Below are 21,515 nucleotides of genomic sequence, written 5' to 3' on the forward strand. Positions count from 1 at the left end.
GCTAGAGCATTTGTTCTGACGGCAGATGAAGCCAAGATGATTCCGGACGTGATAGTCGGTACGTTTTTAGTTAATGATGTTTTTGCTAAAGTATTATTTGACTCTGGTGCAAACCAAAGTTTTATTAATACTTCATTTTGCAAACTTCTCAATCAACCATTAACTAAACTCTCACAAGGATGTCTAGTAGAAACAGCCAATGGGGAAATCATTAAGATTTCTGAAATCTTGCAGGGAGCAAGAATAGAAATTTTAAAACAAAAGTTTATTGCAAACCTTTACCCAATGAATCTGGCAGGATTTGATATTGTATTAGGAATGGATTGGTTAATAGCCAATAAAGCCAGTATTTTATGTGATCAAAAGTGAATCCAAGTAAATTCACCAAAAGGTGAAAAGATCACAATTAAAGGAGATAAGCCATCTAGATCCATGAAATTCATCTCTGTGATGAAAACCGCAAGTTATATAAGAAAAGGGTCTTTAGTGCATTTGATTCCTATAATCTCTAACACTAAAGGAAAAGCACTAAAGGATATTCCAGTAGTATCCCAGTTTTCAGATGTTTTTCTAGAAGAATTGCCAGGACTACCGCCAGACAAAGAAGTTGAATTCAGAGTCCATCTGCTACCAGGGACAGCACCAATTGCCAAAGCACCTTACCGTTTGGCACCCGCCGAAATGATGGAACTGAAGAAACAATTGGACGAATTGTTGGAGAAAGGATTCATACAACCAAGTTCATTGCTATGGGGAGCACCGATTTTATTCGTTAAAAAGAAAGACGGATCGATGCGTATGTGCATTGACTACCGTGAATTGAACAAGGTCACGATTAAGAATCGGTATCCATTACCAAGAATCGATGATTTGTTCGATCGATTGCAAGGAGCTCGATTTTTCTCGAAAATCGATCTAAGATCAGGATATCATCAATTGAAGGTACAGGAAGAAGACATTCCTAAGACCGCATTCAGAACAAGGTATGGCCATTATGAATTTACTGTCATGCCATTTGGTTTAAGCAATTCCCCAGCTGCATTCAGTGGCGGAACTAGAAGGAAAATTGAGGGGTATCCTTAATTTAAGAGCCCGGTACGGCTAGTAAATATGGGCCTAAAATATTTTTAACCTAACGCCGTTCCTAAGAATTCGAGAGCCCTTTGGGCACATAGGATCCTTTTTAAATTGGACCCTAATATATATGTAGGTTATAGACACGTGTTACACATTTTGAATAAAAAAACACTAATAGTTAGTGATAAGATGTAGAAATTATAAAATGATATTTTAGGATAAAATATAATCAAAATTACTTATTAATTATGTATAGATACGTGTGCTCCGAAACTATTTTTGAAAATAAAAGTGTTGATGAACTCTTCATAATCCATATTCTATAATAGAATGAGAAAACGAAATCTATTTAATTATATGATCCAAATATAATTTTATTTTTACATTCTAAAACATACATTGATTATATATTTTTTATGAAGGGTGAACCAAACATACACAAGAATGTTATCATTGTTTTATAAAATTTTAATGTTATTAAGAAGTTTTATAAATAATATTTAGTTTCGTAATAAAAATAGCTTCTAACAATAGAAAGAAGAGAAAATTATTAATAAATAATAAATCTAATATAATAAAATAGTAAATAAATAAAGCAACAAAAAGATTAAAACTACTGAATAGTAAAAAGTAAATGGTTAAATATAAGTTTGACCATTGACTCTGTGTATAAGTTCTGAGATTTGCTTTACTTTTCCAAATTCCAATGCTCACTATTATAATAATTATCAACAACTTCATCTTCTCCATAACTTCAAACGCCGCTGCAACTTTCGACCGGAATCTTTTGTTTTCGTCGACTGTAATTTTTATTTACCTCTTTACTTACAATCAGGGAGGGGTATCCTAACATTTGGTTAGGGGTATCCCCAATACATAAAACAGGGTTCAAAAAGAAATTTATCCTTCGCCAAGAAGTTGAGGGGTATCCCGGGATACCCCTGGCTCCCACATAGATCCGCCCCTGGCTGCATTTATGGACATGATGAATCGAATATGTAAGCAATATTTGGATAAATTCATAATTGTCTTTATAGATGATATTGTTATCTATTCTAAAAGTAAAGAGGATCATGCGAAGCATTTGTACGCACTTTTAAGTTTATTAAGAAAGGAAAAGCTTTATGCTAAATTTTCAAAGTGCGAGTTTTGGTTAGAACAAGTACAGTTTCTTGGACATCTAGTCAATCATGAAGGAATTCATGTGGATCTCACAAAAATCGAGCCGATTACCAAATGGAAAACCCCTAAATCACCAACCGAGGTTAGAAGTTTCTTAGGATTGGCCAGTTATTATAGAAGATTTATTCAACATTTATCTAGGATAGCCATTCCCTTAACTAAGTTAACCTGTAAATCTGTTAAGTTTGGATGGGGACCAAAACAGGAAGAAGCTTTTAAAATTCTTAAGCAAAGATTAACCCATGCACCCATACTAGCATTACTAGAAGGAACTGAAGACTTTGTAGTCTATTGTGACGCTTCTAAGTTAGGTTATGGATGTGTACTGATGCAACACCAAAAATTTATAGCTTACGCATCTAGACAGCTTAAGAATCATGAAGAGAATTATTCAACCCATGATTTGGAATTAGGAGCTATAATTTTTTCCCTTAAGATTTGGAGACATTACCTTTATGGTAGTAAGTTTACTATTTTCACTGATCATAAGAGTTTAAGGTATGTTTTCGGGCAAAAGGAGCTGAATATGAGACGAAGACGCTGGATGGAGATTCTTAGTGATTATGATTGTAATATCCAGTATCATGCAAGAAAAGCCAATGTAATGGCTGATGCTTTAAGCCGAAAGTGTCATGAAAAGCCAAAAAGGGTATGTTCTCTTAAATTAAATTTGCAAGTAGATTTGAATGATCAGATTAGAAAAGCACAAGAATCAATAATCAAGGAATGATACTGAAAAATTAAAAGGAATGATTAAGGAATTAGAACAAGGAACAGATGGAATTTGGAGATTCCATAAGAAAAGAATGTGGATACCTAAATTAGGAAACTTACGTCATCGTATATTAGAAGAAGCCCATAAGTCTAAGTATACGATGCATCCATGAAGTGATAAGTTGTATCAGGATTTAAGAAAGAATTTTTGGTGGATATGAATGAAAAAGGATATAGCAGCTTATGTTTCTAAGTGTTTAACCTGTTCATAAATTAAAGCTGAGCATCAGAAACCTTCAGGTTTATTACAACAATTAGAAATGCCTGTATGGAAATGGGAATTGATAACAATGGATTTTGTCACCAAATTACCCAAGGCAAGGAAAGGTAATGATACAATCTGGGTGATTGTAGATAGGCTAACTAAGTCAGCTCATTTCCTACCAATGAAGGAAACTTTCAGTATGGAACAATTAGCCAAGCTATATATAAATGAAATAGTTTCATTACATGGAATTCCTTTATCAATTGTTTCTGATAGGGACAGTCGTTTACCTCTCATTTTTGGGCAAGTTTCCAAAAAGCAATGGGAACCAAGTTGAATCTAAGCACAGCTTATCATCCTCAAACGGACGGACAAAGCGAAAGGACAATTCAGACAATGGAGGACATGCTTAGAGCTTGTGTAATTGATTTCGGAGGTAATTGCGATGAACACTTACCTTTAATAGAATTTTCTTATAATAACAGTTATCACACAAGTATCAATGCTGCACCATTCGAAGCACTTTATAGACGTAAGTGTCGAACTCCAGTCTGTTGGGCAGAGATTAGAAAAAAGCAATTATCCGGACCTGAGATAGTGTAGGAAACAACCGACAAGATCATTCAAGTCAAGGAACGACTGAAAGCAGCACGTGATCGACAAAAGAGCTACGCTGATAACAGACGCAAGCCGTTAGAATTTCAGGTAGGAGATAAAGTATTATTAAAGTCTCTCCTTGGAAAGGAGTAGTAAGATTCATCAAGAGGGGAAAGCTAAGACCCAGGTATGTTGGACCTTTTGAGATTATTAGAAGAATAAGACCTGTAGCCTATCAGCTACAACTGCCAGAGGAAATGGCAGGAATACATGATGTATTTCATGTATCTAATCTCAAGAAATGCTTAGCTGATGAATCACTGGTAGTACCTCTTAAGGATATAGAGGTAACTGAACAACTTAAGTTTGTAGAAAGGCCTCTACAGATTAAAAACAGGAAAGTCAAAAACCTCAAGCACAAGAGATTAGTTCTGGTCAAAGTGAAATGGGACTTCAAAAGAGGACCAGAGTATACGTGGGAACTTGAATCAGAAATGCAAAGGAAATACCCACACTTGTTCCAGTAGATCTCGAGGACGAGCTCTAAAAAAAGGTGGGGAGGATATAACAACCCTCGAAATATTTTCGACACCTTAAAAATAATTAAAATATCTCAATATGTCCTAAAATACCCCCTATACGTAAAAACGGACCCCGAATACCTTAATTTTTATTAAAATTAATTAAAAACAAGAAAATAGAGGCTCTAGCGGGCCGCGACAGACTCCGCTTGAGTCTACGCGGGCCGCGAGCGACTGGGTATGTGGCGCAGCCCGGTGCTGCCAAGTGGCACAACAACCGGCAAGTCTATAGTGGTGACCGATCAAGCCTACAGCCCTAGCCACCTATCTCGCGGGCCGTGAAAGAGGCAGCGATGGCTGTCGCGGGCCGCGAGGAAGTCAGATTATAGCCCTATAAATTAAGGGCATTGGCCTTCAGTTCCGATCGCTCATTTCCTTTTCTTAATCTCGAATTTCTTAATAGTAGAAGCTATTCTCAGGAATAATACCCCCTAAATAATGAGGTTCTGCTCCGTTGTAAGTATCATAATCCCTGGATACGTATTAGATACGCTGCCCGATTGATCTAGGGTTCCGTAATGGCTGTCGTGGTTCTGCCCGACGTAGTCGTTGGAATGCCGTCTCGGGGAGGGTATTACTAATGTTAAAATGGGTTATTATACTAACACGTGTGCATTTGTGTAATTTATAGATTGTCACCAGGAAACCCTTACAGAAAATCTAAGACAACAATGTGAGTAATCTCCTTTTTGCAAATTGTTTTTTACAAAACCTCACACGATTAATTATATATTAAGCAGTTATTGAGTATTTGTAAGGATACAATTATCGTCGGTATCTTGAGGTTTTGTATACAAAATTTGTTACTGCCTTGCGAGGAGTAACATTTCCACAAGTCGGGTTGACAGTACCATGAGTGGTAATTGATATGACTTGGAAACAAATGTAATTGCGAGACCACCCTCAATACTGTACAATGGTTTTTATTTAAACTTGATTAAACTGGGATTCACTCTCCAGTATTTCCCACTTACAAAATGCTTTTAAACACGTTTCAGGTAACAAAATGTGAAAGCCAAATAGAAGTCAGGTGGACAGCACTGAAGGCTTGGAAAAGTGGCAATAAAGTTACCTAAAATAAATAGATGTTTTTATTAAATAAAATAGGATTTATTCCTATGAAAATGTGTGTACTTAAAACTTGGGTTTTATCCCATATGTTTAATATTATGAAAGTGTGGTATTTTACTTTGATAAAATATTTCCTAACTATGGCCCTGATGTAAATTCCGCTGCCAAAATGGATAAAACACCGATACCATCAAAACTGGCCGTGGCCGCCCGTTCTCGGTTTTGTTAAAGGGAACGGGGGTTACGACAGTTTATGAGGAATTAAAGCCGAACTTGGATTAAGAGAATTTAAGAGAAATCTTGAATGAATCCAAGATTACAATATAGATTGTTATACAATTTTCAATATTATTGAAAAATGTCGAATGGTGTGACAATGACTAACGGTTATGTTGTATATGATGTCCACATGTATCATACGGGTTTCCTCTACCACTAACGAAGATAAGCGGGTGTAGATCGAGTCAAAGAGCAAGGATTGTATGGAAGAACAATCACAAAGTTTGAATAATGTAACCCCTTGAAGTATTAATTTAAGTGTTAATGTTGTGAATTCCTTCTATGAAACGTATGACATTTTATAATTTGGTCTTCCCGTAAGTAATGTTGTTAATAAAGAAAGAAATTTTAAGGCTTCAATTTCCATTGCGTCGTTTTTAAGATATTACGTGTTAGGGTCTTACATTTTGGACATTTCATCATCATAGGCTCGTCTGTTCTCCATTACCTATGAGCGGAACTTGGCGTTGCCAATCATACGAGGTCAACTCCGTTTGATTGAGCTTAGACCTTGCAGCACACCATAATCTAGTGCAACATACATTCATTCATTGGCACACCATAATACTGTGCAACATACATGCATTTATTGGCACACCATAATACCGTGCAACATGTATACATTTATTGAATCATTTCAGTTGGTTTGTTTGTTTATTGTTTGAGGTTGTGTTATCAGTTTGATATATAACATACAAACATGCTTACTTATATTGGTTAACACACGTTTTCTCAACATATCAAATTTAATCATAAAAATTCTTTTCAAATAACAATAAGGTTCACTCGCCAACTTTTGTTGACCCAAAAACCATTTTCTACACATGATACAGGTGACCATGTTTGACGAGAAGGTTGGACATAGGATGGGCCTTAGTTAACAAGAAACGGATTAGTGGAATTAAATCATTATATGTCTCTTATGGAATTTATATTTGGATTGTTTGTTATGTGAAACATATAGTTTGGATTAATGTATTTAAAACACGCAACAGCAAGTCATATGTTCTCGGATAAACCCAATCATGCCTTGATCACCTATTCCGCTGCGAGTCGGGGTGTGATAGTTTTTGGGCCGTAAAATTGATGAGTTTTATACGTAATGTTTCAAACTCTTACACGTTATGTCCTTTGGTCCTAACCCAGTTAAATTTTCTTGTTAAATCTAGTCACCCAAGGGTATTTTAGTCTTTTTACCCTTTTTTTAAATATGATTAAAAACAAAATATTTCTAAAAATATCATTGTTGTTGTTATTATAATTATTATTATTATTATTATTATTATTATTATTATTATCTCTCTTGTTAGTGCATTTATGTCTATCGCCTCCATCAATCCAGTTCGTAGCAGAAATCAGAAGATAACAAGACTTTATATTGTAATAAGTAGGGAAAAGGCAAGGTGGCAATATTGTAATTAATGAGATCTCTCATTAAAGCCTTGGCCTATAAATAGGAGGCTTATGCATTAGATTTAGAACTTTTGCCATTTGAGAGACTTGGAGCTTAGGAGCTAGAGAGAGAAAGTAGCAAGGTGATTCAAGGTGCTTATATCCTTTCAGATTTATCAATAGAATCACGATTATATTACGGTTCTCGTGTTCGGTCCACGTACGTGTACGGATTCTGCACGTCACACGTGTCATATGCAATCGTTCGGGAGTCCAAAACCGTTCCTACAAGTGGTATCAGAGCAGGAGCTCGATTGCACGGATCAAACACACAAAATCGCACAAGATTTAATCAGATTCAGAGTCAAATTCACATCAGATTTGTCAAAATTCTTACTCTAGTCTTTTTCTTCACGTTCTTGACTGAAAAACGCAAAATTAAATGAGATTTTACGGTTAAAAAACACTGATTTTTGGATATTGTGTGCGAAAACAGTTGATTTACAAGCCTACAAATTTTCAGACCTTAATTCCAAACAGTTTGTGAGAAATCGTGAATTTTCTGTCCGAAAATGTTGTGTATTGTTGCTGTTAATGTTCATGATGTTCACCGATTGGATGGCCATCCGATCGGATGACCATCCGATCCACAACCAATTCATTCAAATATCACTTTACTTCTTAAAACGCATTTGTTCAAACACACGTGAATCTTAAAAGTCAAATCTTTCGGATCAATTAGATATTGTGTAATATAAAGATTCATAACACGTCATAGTTTGTCAGAACAGTGGGTGTTGAGGTCCAATTGAAATCTATTTGATTTCAATCTTATCGGCCCATTAATTGCAAAAGTCAGGTTGCATGTGATTTGAATCAAAGCTTGCATGTGTTGACAAATCATTCAAAAAATAAAGCTTACACAGTGTATTTAATCTGAAAGTACTTTTGGAAAGTACACAGATTGCTTGTGAATAAATTGTTTGAAAAGTATCGAACGGCACTTCGAACGAACTGCCATTCGATCCTTAGTACTCTCAATCTCATCCGATCAGTGGCATATACCAACTCTCGAATGGCAGTTCCATCGAACTGATATCCGATTCAAAGTTCATATTGTTAGAAAAAGAAACAAAATAATTTAGAGAAAATTATGGATCTTCAACATCATCTCTATATTTATCAAAATCTTTCCTTTTATTCATTCTTGTAATGCCTATAAACAAAGGCTTGGTTTTCTGTTTTGTATGCAAGATATATGCAATGTAGTCTTCAATTTACAACATGGTATCAGAGCAGAGTTTCTGATCCGTGAAACATCTTGCTCATCTTCTACAATCAATCACAACCAAAATCAAAATAAACCAGAAAAAACCAAAATCAAACATCAAACCCGTCCTTTCCTTTTCCTCCAATCCGTATAAAAAACAACAACAGCAGCAGCTGCCAACATCAGCAGTTGCCGTCACCATCACCGGAAACTCCATCTCCGACCAGTCACACCAGTAGTTGCCGTCACATCCATCACATCCATTGTCGGCCATACTTGAAGGTTGTCGGTCCAATATCTATCTACTTGAAGGTTGTTGGTCCAATATCTATCTACTATAATGAGAGAATTGCACTGTTAAGCTTCATTTCATTTTAAGTTCTAAACAATTCACCTAGATTGTCAGTATACTTGTCCACTTAAATTTTCACACAAAGTTCAACTGCTTCGAGATACAGGATTAATGTCTTAAGCACTTAAACTTATTCGCGTGTCCCACTACTTGAATATACTCCCGTATCCGGATCCCAATATTCAGTCTTACAGGTGAGTATACCTAGATGATATCTGTAAGGGGTTAGATGCGAAACCGTGAGAGCTCAGGTCAGAACTTCCATTCAGCAGAGAGATGACGGTTCGACTTTAGGTGTGTCCCCTTTAGAGGATCTTTTCTTCAACAGCACATGATTAGCATTTTTCAATGTTTCATCATTTTTTATGCTGAGGGTGGCGCTATATTTCAAGCAATGCGGAAAGTATTATGCGGGACTAGGTCAGAATTTCCATTCAGCAGAAGTCCCGGAATAATACCCAGATATCACTGAGCATAAAGACCTAGTATCTCAAAAAGAGGGACCTTTCAAACAAGATTTCGGGGGTTACCCATATATCCAAGAAGTTGTTCCCCACGAATTAAACAAGTTTGAATTTTTAGGTTTATATCTCGTCACAATTTACTAAATGTGAAAAAATCTACTGGCATATCCGCAGTGAGATTGTTTATCACAATTTTAACTTTCCATTTCTTTAGCATGTTGTGACAGTCCACTGATGTACTATCATTTCCTCTTTTATACAACAATGTGAGTAATCTCCTTTTTGCAAATTGTTTTTTACAAAACCTCACACGATTAATTATATATTAAGCAGTTATTGAGTATTTGTAAGGATACAATTATCGTCGGTATGTTGAGGTTTTGTATACAAAATTTGTTACTGCCTTGCGAGGAGTAACATTTCCACAAGTCGGGTTGACAGTACCATGAGTGGTAATTGATATGACTTGGAAACAAATGTAATTGCGAGACCGCCCTCAATACTGTACAATGGTTTTTATTTAAACTTGATTAAACTGGGATTCACTCACCAGTATTTCCCACTTACAAAATGCTTTTAAACACGTTTCAGGTAACAAAATGTGAAAGCCAAATAGAAGTCAGGTGGACAGCACTGAAGGCTTGGAAAAGTGGCAATAAAGTTACCTAAAATAAATAGATGTTTTTATTAAATAAAATAGGATTTATTCCTATGAAAATGTGTGTACTTAAAACTTGGGTTTTATCCCATATGTTTAATATTATGAAAGTGTGGTATTTTACTCTGATAAAATATTTCCTAACTGTGGTCCTGATGTAAATTCCGCTGCCAAAATGGATAAAACACCGATACCATCAAAACTGGCCGTGGCCGCCCGTTCTCGGTTTTGTTAAAGGGAACGGGGGTTACGACAGTTTATGAGGAATTAAAGCCGAACTTGGATTAAGAGAATTTAAGAGAAATCTTGAATGAATCCAAGATTACAATATAGATTGTTATACAATTTTCAATATTATTGAAAAATGTCGAATGGTGTGACAATGACTAACGGTTATGTTGTATATGATGTCCACATGTATCATACGGGTTTCCTCTACCACTAACGAAGATAAGCGGGTGTAGATCGAGTCAAAGAGCAAGGATTGTATGGAAGAACAATCACATAGTTTGAATAATGTAACCCCTTGAAGTATTAATTTAAGTGTTAATGTTGTGAATTCCTTCTATGAAATGTATGACATTTTATAATTTGGTCTTCCCGTAAGTAATGTTGTTAATAAAGAAAGAAATTTTAAGGCTTCAATTTCCATTGCGTCGTTTTTAAGATATTACGTGTTAGGGTCTTACATTTTGGACATTTCATCATCATAGGCTCGTCTGTTCTCCATTACCTATGAGCGGAACTTGGCGTTGCCAATCATACGAGGTCAACTCCGTTTGATTGAGCTTAGACCTTGCAGCACACCATAATCTAGTGCAACATACATTCATTCATTGGCACACCATAATACTGTGCAACATACATGCATTTATTGGCACACCATAATACCGTGCAACATGTATACATTTATTGAATCATTTCAGTTGGTTTGTTTGTTTATTGTTTGAGGTTGTGTTATGAGTTTGATATATAGCATACAAACATGCTTACTTACATTGGTTAACACACGTTTTCTCAACATATCAAATTTAATCATAAAAATTCTTTTCAAATAACAATAAGGTTCACTCGCCAACTTTTGTTGACCCAAAAACCATTTTCTACACATGATACAGGTGACCATGTTTGACGAGAAGGTTGGACATAGGATGGGCCTTAGTTAACAAGAAACGGATTAGTGGAATTAAATCATTATATGTCTCTTATGGAATTTATATTTGGATTGTTTGTTATGTGAAACATATAGTTTAGATTAATGTATTTAAAACACGCAACAGCAAGTCATATGTTCTCGGATAAACCCAATCATGCCTTGATCACCTATTCCGCTGCGAGTCGGGGTGTGATAGTTTTTGGGCCGTAAAATTGATGAGTTTTATACGTAATGTTTCAAACTCTTACACGTTATGTCCTTTGGTCCTAACCCAGTTAAATTTTCTTGTTAAATCTAGTCACCCAAGCGTATTTTAGTCTTTTTACCCTTTTTTTAAATATGATTAAAAACAAAATATTTCTAAAAATATCATTGTTGTTATTATTATTATTATTATTATTATTATTATTATTATTATTATTATTATTATTATTATTATTATTATCTCTCTTGTTAGTGCATTTATGTCTATCGCCTCCATCAATCCAGTTCGTAGCAGAAATCAGAAGATAACAAGACTTTATATTGTAATAAGTAGGGAAAAGGCAAGGTGGCAATATTGTAATTAATGAGATCTCTCATTAAAGCCTTGGCCTATAAATAGGAGGCTTATGCATTAGATTTAGAACTTTTGCCATTTGAGAGACTTGGAGCTTAGGAGCTAGAGAGAGAAAGTAGCAAGGTGATTCAAGGTGCTTGTATCCTTTCAGATTTATCAATAGAATCACGATTATATTACGGTTCTCGTGTTCGGTCCACGTACGTGTACGGATTCTGCACGTCACACGTGTTATATGCAATCGTTCGGGAGTCCAAAACCGTTCCTACAAGTGGTATCAGAGCAGGAGCTCGATTGCACGGATCAAACACACAAAATCGCACAAGATTTAATCAGATTCAGAGTCAAAATCACATCAGATTTGTCAAAATTCTTACTCTACTCTTTTTCTTCACATTCTTGACTGAAAAACGCAAAATTAAATGAGATTTTACGGTTAAAAAACACTGATTTTTGGATATTGTGAGCGAAAACAGTTGATTTACAAGCCTACAAATTTTCAGACCTTAATTCCAAACAGTTTGTGAGAAATCGTGAATTTTCTGTCCGAAAATGTTGTGTATTGTTGCTGTTAATGTTCATGATGTTCACCGATTGGATGGCCATCCGATCGGATGACCATCCGATCCACAACCAATTCATTCAAATATCACTTTACTTCTTAAAACGCATTTGTTCAAACACACGTGAATCTTAAAAGTCAAATCTTTCGGCTCAATTAGATATTGTGTAATATAAAGATTCATAACACGTCATAGTTTGTCAGAACAGTGGGTGTTGAGGTCCAATTGAAATCTATTTGATTTCAATCTTATCGGCCCATTAATTGCAAAAGTCAGGTTGCATGTGATTTGAATCAAAGCTTGCATGTGTTGACAAATCATTCAAAAAATAAAGCTTACACAGTGTATTTAATCTGAAAGTACTTTTGGAAAGTACACAGATTGCTTGTGAATAAATTGTTTGAAAAGTATCGAACGGCACTTCGAACGAACTGCCATTCGATCCTTAGTACTCTCAATCTCATCCGATCAGTGGCATATACCAACTCTCGAATGGCAGTTCCATCGAACTGATATCCGATTCAAAGTTCATATTGTTAGAAAAAGAAACAAAATAATTTAGAGAAAATTATGGATCTTCAACATCATCTCTATATTTATCAAAATCTTTCCTTTTATTCATTCTTGTAATGCCTATAAACAAAGGCTTGGTTTTCTGTTTTGTATGCAAGATATATGCAATGTAGTCTTCAATTTACAACATGGTATCAGAGCAGAGTTTCTGATCCGTGAAACATCTTGCTCATCTTCTACAATCAATCACAACCAAAATCAAAATAAACCAGAAAAAACCAAAATCAAACATCAAACCCGTCCTTTCCTTTTCCTCCAATCCGTATAAAAAACAACAACAGCAGCAGCTGCCAACATCAGCAGTTGCCGTCACCATCACCGGAAACTCCATCTCCGACCAGTCACACCAGTAGTTGCCGTCACATCCATCACATCCATTGTCGGCCATACTTGAAGGTTGTCGGTCCAATATCTATCTACTTGAAGGTTGTTGGTCCAATATCTATCTACTATAATGAGAGAATTGCACTCTTAAGCTTCATTTCATTTTAAGTTCTAAACAATTCACCTAGATTGTCAGTATACTTGTCCACTTAAATTTTCACACAAAGTTCAACTGCTTCGAGATACAGGATTAATGTCTTAAGCACTTAAACTTATTCGCGTGTCCCACTACTTGAATATACTCCCGTATCCGGATCCCAATTTCAGTCTTACAGGTGAGTATACCTAGATGATATCTGTAAGGGGTTAGATGCGAAACCGTGAGAGCTCAGGTCAGAACTTCCATTCAGCAGAGAGATGACGGTTCGACTATAGGTGTGTCCCCTTTAGAGGATCTTTTCTTCAACAGTACATGATTAGCATTTTTCAATGTTTCATCATTTTTTATGCTGAGGGTGGCGCTATATTTCAAGCAATGCGGAAAGTATTATGCGGGACTAGGTCAGAATTTCCATTCAGCAGAAGTCCCGGAATAATACCCAGATATCACTGAGCATAAAGACCTAGTATCTCAGAAAGAGGGACCTTTCAAACAAGATTTCGGGGGTTACCCATATATCCAAGAAGTTGTTCCCCACGAATTAAACAAGTTTGAATTTTTAGGTTTATATCTCGTCACAATTTACTAAATGTGAAAAAATCTACTGGCATATCCGCAGTGAGATTGTTTATCACAATTTTAACTTTCCATTTCTTTAGCATGTTGTGACAGTCCACTGATGTACTATCATTTCCTCTTTTATACACCAAAACTCTTTATACATTTTATCATGTTTTTGGCTTTTTCAAATTTTCAAATGTTTTTGGATTTTCTGAAATTTTCTACTCCCCCTAAAATGCAAACACATTTAACGGAATTTGAGAATAAAATGAGCTCTTGACCCATTTAGTAGAAAGAATTTTGAAAACAAACTATACAGGAAAATGACAACTGATATCGAATCACCTCAATTCGCCATCTTTTTGGCATAAACAATCAGAACTCCCCCTTTCAAGAAACCATTTTCTCATTATGATTTCAAAACACTTAAGTTTGTTTTCATCAAAATGATTTTTCCGGAAAATAGGTTTTGTTTTAACCACTTGTAGGGTCGGGTTCATCATCTTGTTCATTCAATCACATATATGAGGTTTACATCAAGTTCAAACTAATGACCTTGACAAATCACTTGTAAGATCTAACCTCTTACCACTTGTAAGTATATTCAAATCATTTGATCACGTGTAGGAATAAAACATCTACACAAATCATTTTACCAATCAAAATGCCGATTCCTGCTTCGCACTTGCCAACCTGGAAGCTCCGGCATAGTCCATCACCTGTATAATTTAAACAACTTTTAAACTCTTTCATACAAACAATTTTATCAAGAAAGATGCCGATTCCTGATCCACGATTACAAACTTGGGATCTCCGGCAAGTCAGGTTTTTCAATGAAAGAAAATGTCCACCCAAGCCTGACCAGCCTTGGGTGAAACCAACTCATCTGCAGTTGGGGTGTAAGTTGCTTTCTTTGTAGCATAAAAGTCCTTTACCCCTTTAACCTCTCCATCGATCATCTTTCCAAAAATTTTCTTCACATTTCCATTAAAAGCCTTCTCAACATCAAATTCATTCTTTTCAGAATAAAATTGATTAGAGATCTCAACTTTTCCAATTTTCTTTTTAAAATTCTCAGTCCTCAATGGTGGAAAGTTCTCATCATCCATTGAAGGAACTGAGTTTTCACCCTTTTTAAAAACATGTGGCTCCTCTGATTTTGTGGAATCAGATTCATCGTCAGATTTTACTTTAGATTTCTTAACAACCCACTTTTGGTTGTCAAGCTTCACACTTCTCCTGTAAAATCTCTTTGAACATTCACCAATTTCATATGTTGAATTTTTAAACACTTTAAATTTCTCAGTTGGTGGTTCAGTTTTATCAACAACAACTTCTTTCAATTTTCCAGAAACTCCCTGTTTTGTATTAGTTGCTTTAGGACAGTTCCATGCAATGTGACCAATTTCATTGCATCTAAAACAGGTTCTGGTTTCTTTTCTCTGAACTTCATTCTTCTTCTTCGCAGCAAGAAATTCTTGATTTGATTGTCTCCAGAATGAGCTCTTCTTTTCCTCCTCAGCAAATGGTCCTGAAACAAATTTTGCATTTTTTAGAAATTTTCTCATTTTTATAGTTTTCTGGTGGAATAAAACCAAGACCTTTCTTTTTGAAATTACCGTTATGGTTTGGTTTCTTTTGAAAACCAGAACCAGAACTGTAACCTTTTTTTCTTGTTTAACCGTTGTTGAATTCTTGAAGTGTATTTTTTAGGTTTTTCAGTAAGATTTAAATCTTTTATTTCAAAAATATTAATTTCTGTCATTTTGAAAACCTTTTTAATCATTTCAAAATGAACACTTCTTATTGGAAACTCTTTATCAAAATATAATTTGTCAGAATCATTCAAAGTATATGCAACTTCAAATGTTCGTCATTCAAATTAGATTTTGACAACAAAAATTCTTTACTATAAACCCGTTTTCCCGACGATTTTGAACTCTTTTCGGACGAACTTGAACTCCCGACTGACAAACACGAACTTTCGGACTCAGACTTTGACTCTGACTCCTCATCCTTATCCAACACCTGATCAACCATTCTTTTTATTAATTCGGACTCATGATCTGTGTCAGACGCTGTGAACGTGATGTCAATGTTGTCTGGTAATACATCGGTTAACTCGGACTCTAACTTTAAATTGACTGCCTTTTTAACTTGTTCCTCATTTGGTTTTCTAGGCGAGTAACCTTCCCAAATTGGAGGCGGACACTTGTTATAACAGACACTCTGTTTCTTACCAGTATCCTTTTTCTTCTTTGACTCATTTTCTTCATCTTTAAACACCTCAAAACCTGCAACAGTAGGATAAATTCTGTCAATTAAGTAATCAGAACTTGTGTAACTTCTCAATAAACGTCTAATTCTTTCATTTTCAACTTTTTCACCATCCAATTCTTGCTTCCATTTCGCACATTCTTCAATATAAAAATTTATCTCTTTCTGCTTCGACATCATAGTTGCATTCATCATTTTCAAAGCATTTTCTCTTTCTGTGTTTATCTTTTGCAAATTGTTCACTGTTCTGTTTAACACGTCATATGATTCCTTTAAATTTTTGACATCGAACAGCAACTTCTCTTTCAACTTTTCTGATTCACTAAACCTCTCGTCTTTTTCTTCACATTGTTTGCATGATACTGAACATGTAAGACATGGTTTTGTGACTTCAACAATCTTTTCGACCTCCACAATCTTCTCGACTTCAACTATCTTTTCCACTTCAACTATCTTCTCAACAATCTTGGTTTCTTTCATTTCTTTTGCAGCTTTTCTCTCTTTGAGTTTCTTCAGTTTATCTGCAAAATAAAATTCAAAACTGTCAGAAGATAAGTGAGTTTTTCCAACATTTATCTGCTCAATTTCTTCATCTTCATCACTGCTTTCTGTTGAACTATCTTATGAAGAAACAGATTTTCATCTTCATCAGATAACACAGCTATCCATTCCTTCATCAATTCTAGCTTTTGAACAATCTGAGCAACAAAAGCTTTAACATTTGGATCAGCTCGAATATACTTGTCCCAGCTAAAGCCTTCAGCCACTTTTTCGTCATCTTGATCAATAATGCCGTAATAAGCTTTCTTATTTGCATCTTCGATCATCTTTCCATGAGCAGTTTGAGAATCCTTCTGTTGATGTGGTTGATGAGTGATTTGCTGATATATTGTCTTCCGATAATAATCATCTTTTCCAAAAGGATTCTTTGCTCCACTACTCTCCTGATTTTTGCACTCTCTTTTGAAGTGACCTTTTCCCCTGCATTTAAGACAAGTAACTTTAGATTTATCAAAATGTAAAGATTAAAGATGAGCATCCAAAAAGTCATTTCGTCCTGTAATCATTTTGAACTTTTCAGCTCTTCTCAGAACACTCGCTAAAGCCCATTTTATATCCATAAGCTCTAATTCTTCTGCATCAATCTGGTCATAGTCTTCCTTTGTTAGCATTGGATTGCCAATTTTTCCAGCAATCAATCCTTCGTAAGATTCCGACGCAGTAACCATGAATGCCATATGGTTTTTTCACAACTTCTCCCGAAAAAATTTTGTCCATTTTGAAGATGTAATGCAACATTGCACTGAATCATATGTTCACTACCAACAGTTGCACTTTGAACACTTGGAGGATTAACATTTGAAAATCCACTAGTGTTGACTGAACTTTGACTGCCTGTTCCAGATTGATTTCCTGCACTAAATGCGGTTTGAATCATTGGACTTGCTTCAACTGTTTGAACATTTCCTTTGTAGTACAGTTTGATATCCTGTTGATGACTTGAGCTGTTCATTCTGGCAATCTTCTGCTGTTCAAGATCCTGTGCCTCAAGCTTTTCAATAAACTGACCAATCGACAATCTGCTAAACTCTCCAGAATTCTTTAAGATCATGAGATAAGTACCCCATTCTTTCTGTGGTAAAGCGTCAGCTAGCTTTTCAACCCATTCTGCTGGAGTTTTAGTGATTTTCAGCTGAGACATAGTACGTACAAGATGACAATATCTCTCAATGAGAGTCTTTGTAGTTTCACCAGGCATATTAGTAAACAATTCAACCTCCTTTTTCAGCAAAGATGCTTTACTCTTGAGCATTTTTGTGCTTCCTTCAAATTTCTTTTCAAGTGCTTCCCAGATCGAAAACGCACTCCCATCATGCTGAAGCAAAATAAAGATGTATTCTTTGACAGCTTGTTGTAGGAGACTAATCATCATTTTCTCTCCTTTGTAACTATCTCTCTCTTTTTTCTGAAAATTCTGAGATGATTTTGTCAACATTCAATGCAGACTGTGGTCTAACATACTTGGTTTCAATACTTTCCCAAGCTCTCAGATGGTTTGCCTGAACCCAGTTCTCAAATCGATTCTTCCATCCATGGTATTCCTCAATTCCCATAAGTTTCGGGGGTTTTTGCATTGTTCCAGTTTCATTTTCCATGTTCATATTCTTAGCAATGTCAGCCGGAGTAGTCGGGGTTGTAGCAAATGCATTGTAGAATTCAGAATCCATGACTAGGCAACACGTTTTTCAAAAACACACTTTTCAAGCGAAATATGCAGTTCAAGCGAAATGCCCTCTTAAGTTTCAAGCGAAATAGGCCAATTATCAATTTGGAGCGGAATCTCAACTATTTGAAGCGGAATCTTAGATTTTTGAGCGGAATCTCTCAAACTTTCAAGCTGAATAGCAATATTGGAGCGAAATCAGGCAATTTTGAAGCGGAATACCAGGTTTCGCTTGAAAATTTCAAGCGGAATAACACAGTCTCGAGCGGAATCACAAGATACTCTTTCAAGCGGAACCTCTATTTCAGTCCATTTTTACCACTTTTAAGCTGAGTTTTAATCTGAAACTTTCAAGGATTTGTTAAATTGCAGTTTTACACAATTTGTGAAAAATTTGGCCAATTTTAACCGTGAAATCTTGTTCAAATGATGAAAGAAGGTGTAGAAGACAGAAAACTCAATGAAATCCAGCTGAATTCGGCAGAACTCCTCCTCCTGAGCTCTGATACCACTTGTAGGATCGTGTACGGACCCAAATGAGTCGTTCAGAGGAGTTTTGATCAGTTTCAGAGGCGGAAACTAAGAAACTGACTTAGAAACAGCTAGCAATTCACTTTAAACACACTTCTGATTGATATATAACAGATTACATGCAAAAGGAAAACTGGAAGCACCTCGGTATCCAAGTTCACAACTGATACAACTGATTTCGCTCCAAGGGATTATATAGGAAACTGATTCCGCTAGAATCAGTTCAAGCGAAATATGAACATGCTGATTTCGCTTGAAAATGACCAATGGTCATTTCAAGCGAAATCACATATATAACAACCTTAAACATCCTATTTTCTCGTACAACGTGCTCTGATCTATCCTATCTAGTACAAGACTCGATACAAGACGAAGTTGACAGATGTAGGCACTAACAAGCTTGGTATCAGAGCATCGATCATAGCGAACTAGGATTCTTTCTCGAGTCTAGACTATGATCACTAGGGCTCTCACGAAAACATTTTTACATTGCATACATTAAAACGTCCAGATCCAGGACACAAAACATTTTTACAAATAAAAAGTATAAATACACTTTTTCAAAAATTATATTTCAGTCTCAGAGACTGAGGGAGGTTCAGTCTTAGAGACTGAGGGAGTTCAGCCTTAGAGGCTGGGGAGGTTCAGTCTTAGAGGCTGAGGGAGGTTCAGTCTTAGAGACTGAAGGGTTCAATCTTAGAGATTGGGGAGGTTTAGTCTTAGAGACTGGGAGGTTGGTCTTAGAGACTAGGGAGATAGTCTAAGAGGCTAGGAAGTTCAGTCTGAGAGGCTGGGAGGGTAGTCTAGGGAGACTAGGAGAATTACTTGTTTGCTTTATTGTGACTTACATGTTTATTTGATTTCATGTTGATGTATGTGCATATGTGTGGTTGTGTTACAGACACCATGCCATCATCTTCAGATACAGTATCAGACACAGTAGACCCCATGGCGGTTGTGTCAGACAACGAGATACCATCAGAGGGAGACGTATACACATCACACACCATGAGCACGGACGACGATGATTTCCAGCCGTTCGCTCTGCCAGACATCGGAGTTGAGATACAGCTCGCTGATGGCATTCCTGCTGGGGATCTACCTCTTGCGGTGATCCCTGCTCCTGTTCCGCTTGCTGCTTTCCCCATGATGGATGTGCCACTCGATGTCGTATCTAATGACGACATTGATCTGTTCGAGGAGGGTCCCCCTGAGGACGACTATGAGGGCGGGGCTCCGATTGATGCTGGTGCTATCCTTCCTATTGTTGAGGCACCTGTAGAGGAGGCTTCTCTTGGTTCACCTGTCCCAAACTCATTGGAGTCTGTGGCATCTGCGTCTTTGCACGACCAGGGTGTGCAGCATCACTCTCCTGACGCCGACCCCGACCCCGACATGGCGATGTCAGCTGCACCTTGTCCATCACATGAGTTCGAGTTTGACCATGAGGTCGATGATGATTTTGATCCAGTTTTTCCCCCTGACTTCGATCCTGACCAGGAGATCGAGTTTATTCATATGGACCAGCCCTAGAGGCGCCCGTAGCTCCCATTGATCCTTTATTTGACATTCCTGCTGATTTTGATATGGATCTTGTTGACCCTTAGCCTGTCATGGCCCCAGAGCCTGTTGTTGCTCCTAATCCTGCACCAGAGCATGACCTCGTTGTTGATGATGCCCCAGCCGTTGCACCGCCTGATATGGGTGCACCGGCCATTGCACCTCTGGTTGATGATATACCCATTGCTGACTTTCCCGTTGTTGCTTCACCATTGGTGGATGATCCTGTTGTTGACGCACCTTTACCCGATCCCGTGCCGGCATTGGTTGACCGTGCACCTTTTGCTTCTCACATAGATCCTCGTTATGCTGACACCCGCAACGGGTGGATCGAGGATGATGACGATTACCCACCGTTTGTGCTACCTGTCACTCCTCCAGTAGCACCCGTTTCTGCAACCACTGATATCCCATTGTTTCCCCCACACACCACAGACGCCCATCGTACTGATCTACCCATTACGTTCCTCCATGACATACCGCCACCTCGTCCTGGAGAGGGGTCATCGAGGCAGCTGCATGTTTCTGTTCCACCCGTATTGTCATCATCTTTTCCATTCATGTCACAGTTTCCTCATGTTGCACCACCTGCTGCACCATCTTTCATACCATCGAGCGAGCCATTTTTGTGGACTACGCCCCATGTTATGCCATTGTCTGACCCGTACCACCCATTTCACGTGGGGTACACTACGGAGGATATACTTGCGTCGCTACAGCTACAGCAGGACGCCCTGAGCCGTCGTATTTAGGAGTTGGAGAGAGCTCCACGTCCGCCTTGTCACTATCAGACCCCCTTTGCAGCACCGCACAATCCACGTCCGCTTTCCCCTGATTCAGACGTTCGTTTCTTGACATCTGAGCAGCAGATTGCATAGTTGCTGCGCGTCTGTCATGCACTTGAGGAGGACTGGTTACACATGCGTCACTTGCTTTTCTCTCGTTTTCCTCCTCCTCCTCCGCCATCAGCATAGGTATTTTTGGTTTGATGCAGGTCGATCGTTTTGGTGTGAAAGTCGCGATTGAGCTAGCTTACGAAGACTTTTGAGAGATCACACCTTTTGTATATGATATGTGTAGACATATTTGTATTTTTGGGGGTGATGTAGCCCCATGATCTTATTA

General features: G+C 37.1%; 2 protein-coding genes across 2 annotated transcripts in view; both read left to right on the forward strand.

Moving 5' to 3' along the window:
- Positions 1–20,363, forward strand: part of LOC110944897 (calphotin-like) — a 32,381-nt gene extending 12,018 nt beyond the window's left edge. Inside the window, exon 2 of the mRNA XM_022186541.2 lies at positions 19,732–20,363. Coding sequence (XP_022042233.2) covers positions 19,732–20,363 — 632 coding nt within the window. The remainder of the gene's footprint in view (positions 1–19,731) is intronic.
- Positions 20,364–20,443: 80 nt separating this feature from the next.
- On the forward strand, positions 20,444–21,142 carry LOC110944898 (calphotin-like). The gene has a single exon (XM_022186543.1). The coding sequence runs from the start codon at positions 20,444–20,446 to the stop codon at positions 21,140–21,142; it is 699 nt and encodes a 232-aa protein (XP_022042235.1).
- Positions 21,143–21,515: the final 373 nt, after the last annotated feature.

This window comes from Helianthus annuus, chromosome 6 (assembly GCF_002127325.2).
Source record: "Helianthus annuus cultivar XRQ/B chromosome 6, HanXRQr2.0-SUNRISE, whole genome shotgun sequence".
Lineage (NCBI taxonomy): Eukaryota > Viridiplantae > Streptophyta > Magnoliopsida > Asterales > Asteraceae > Helianthus > Helianthus annuus.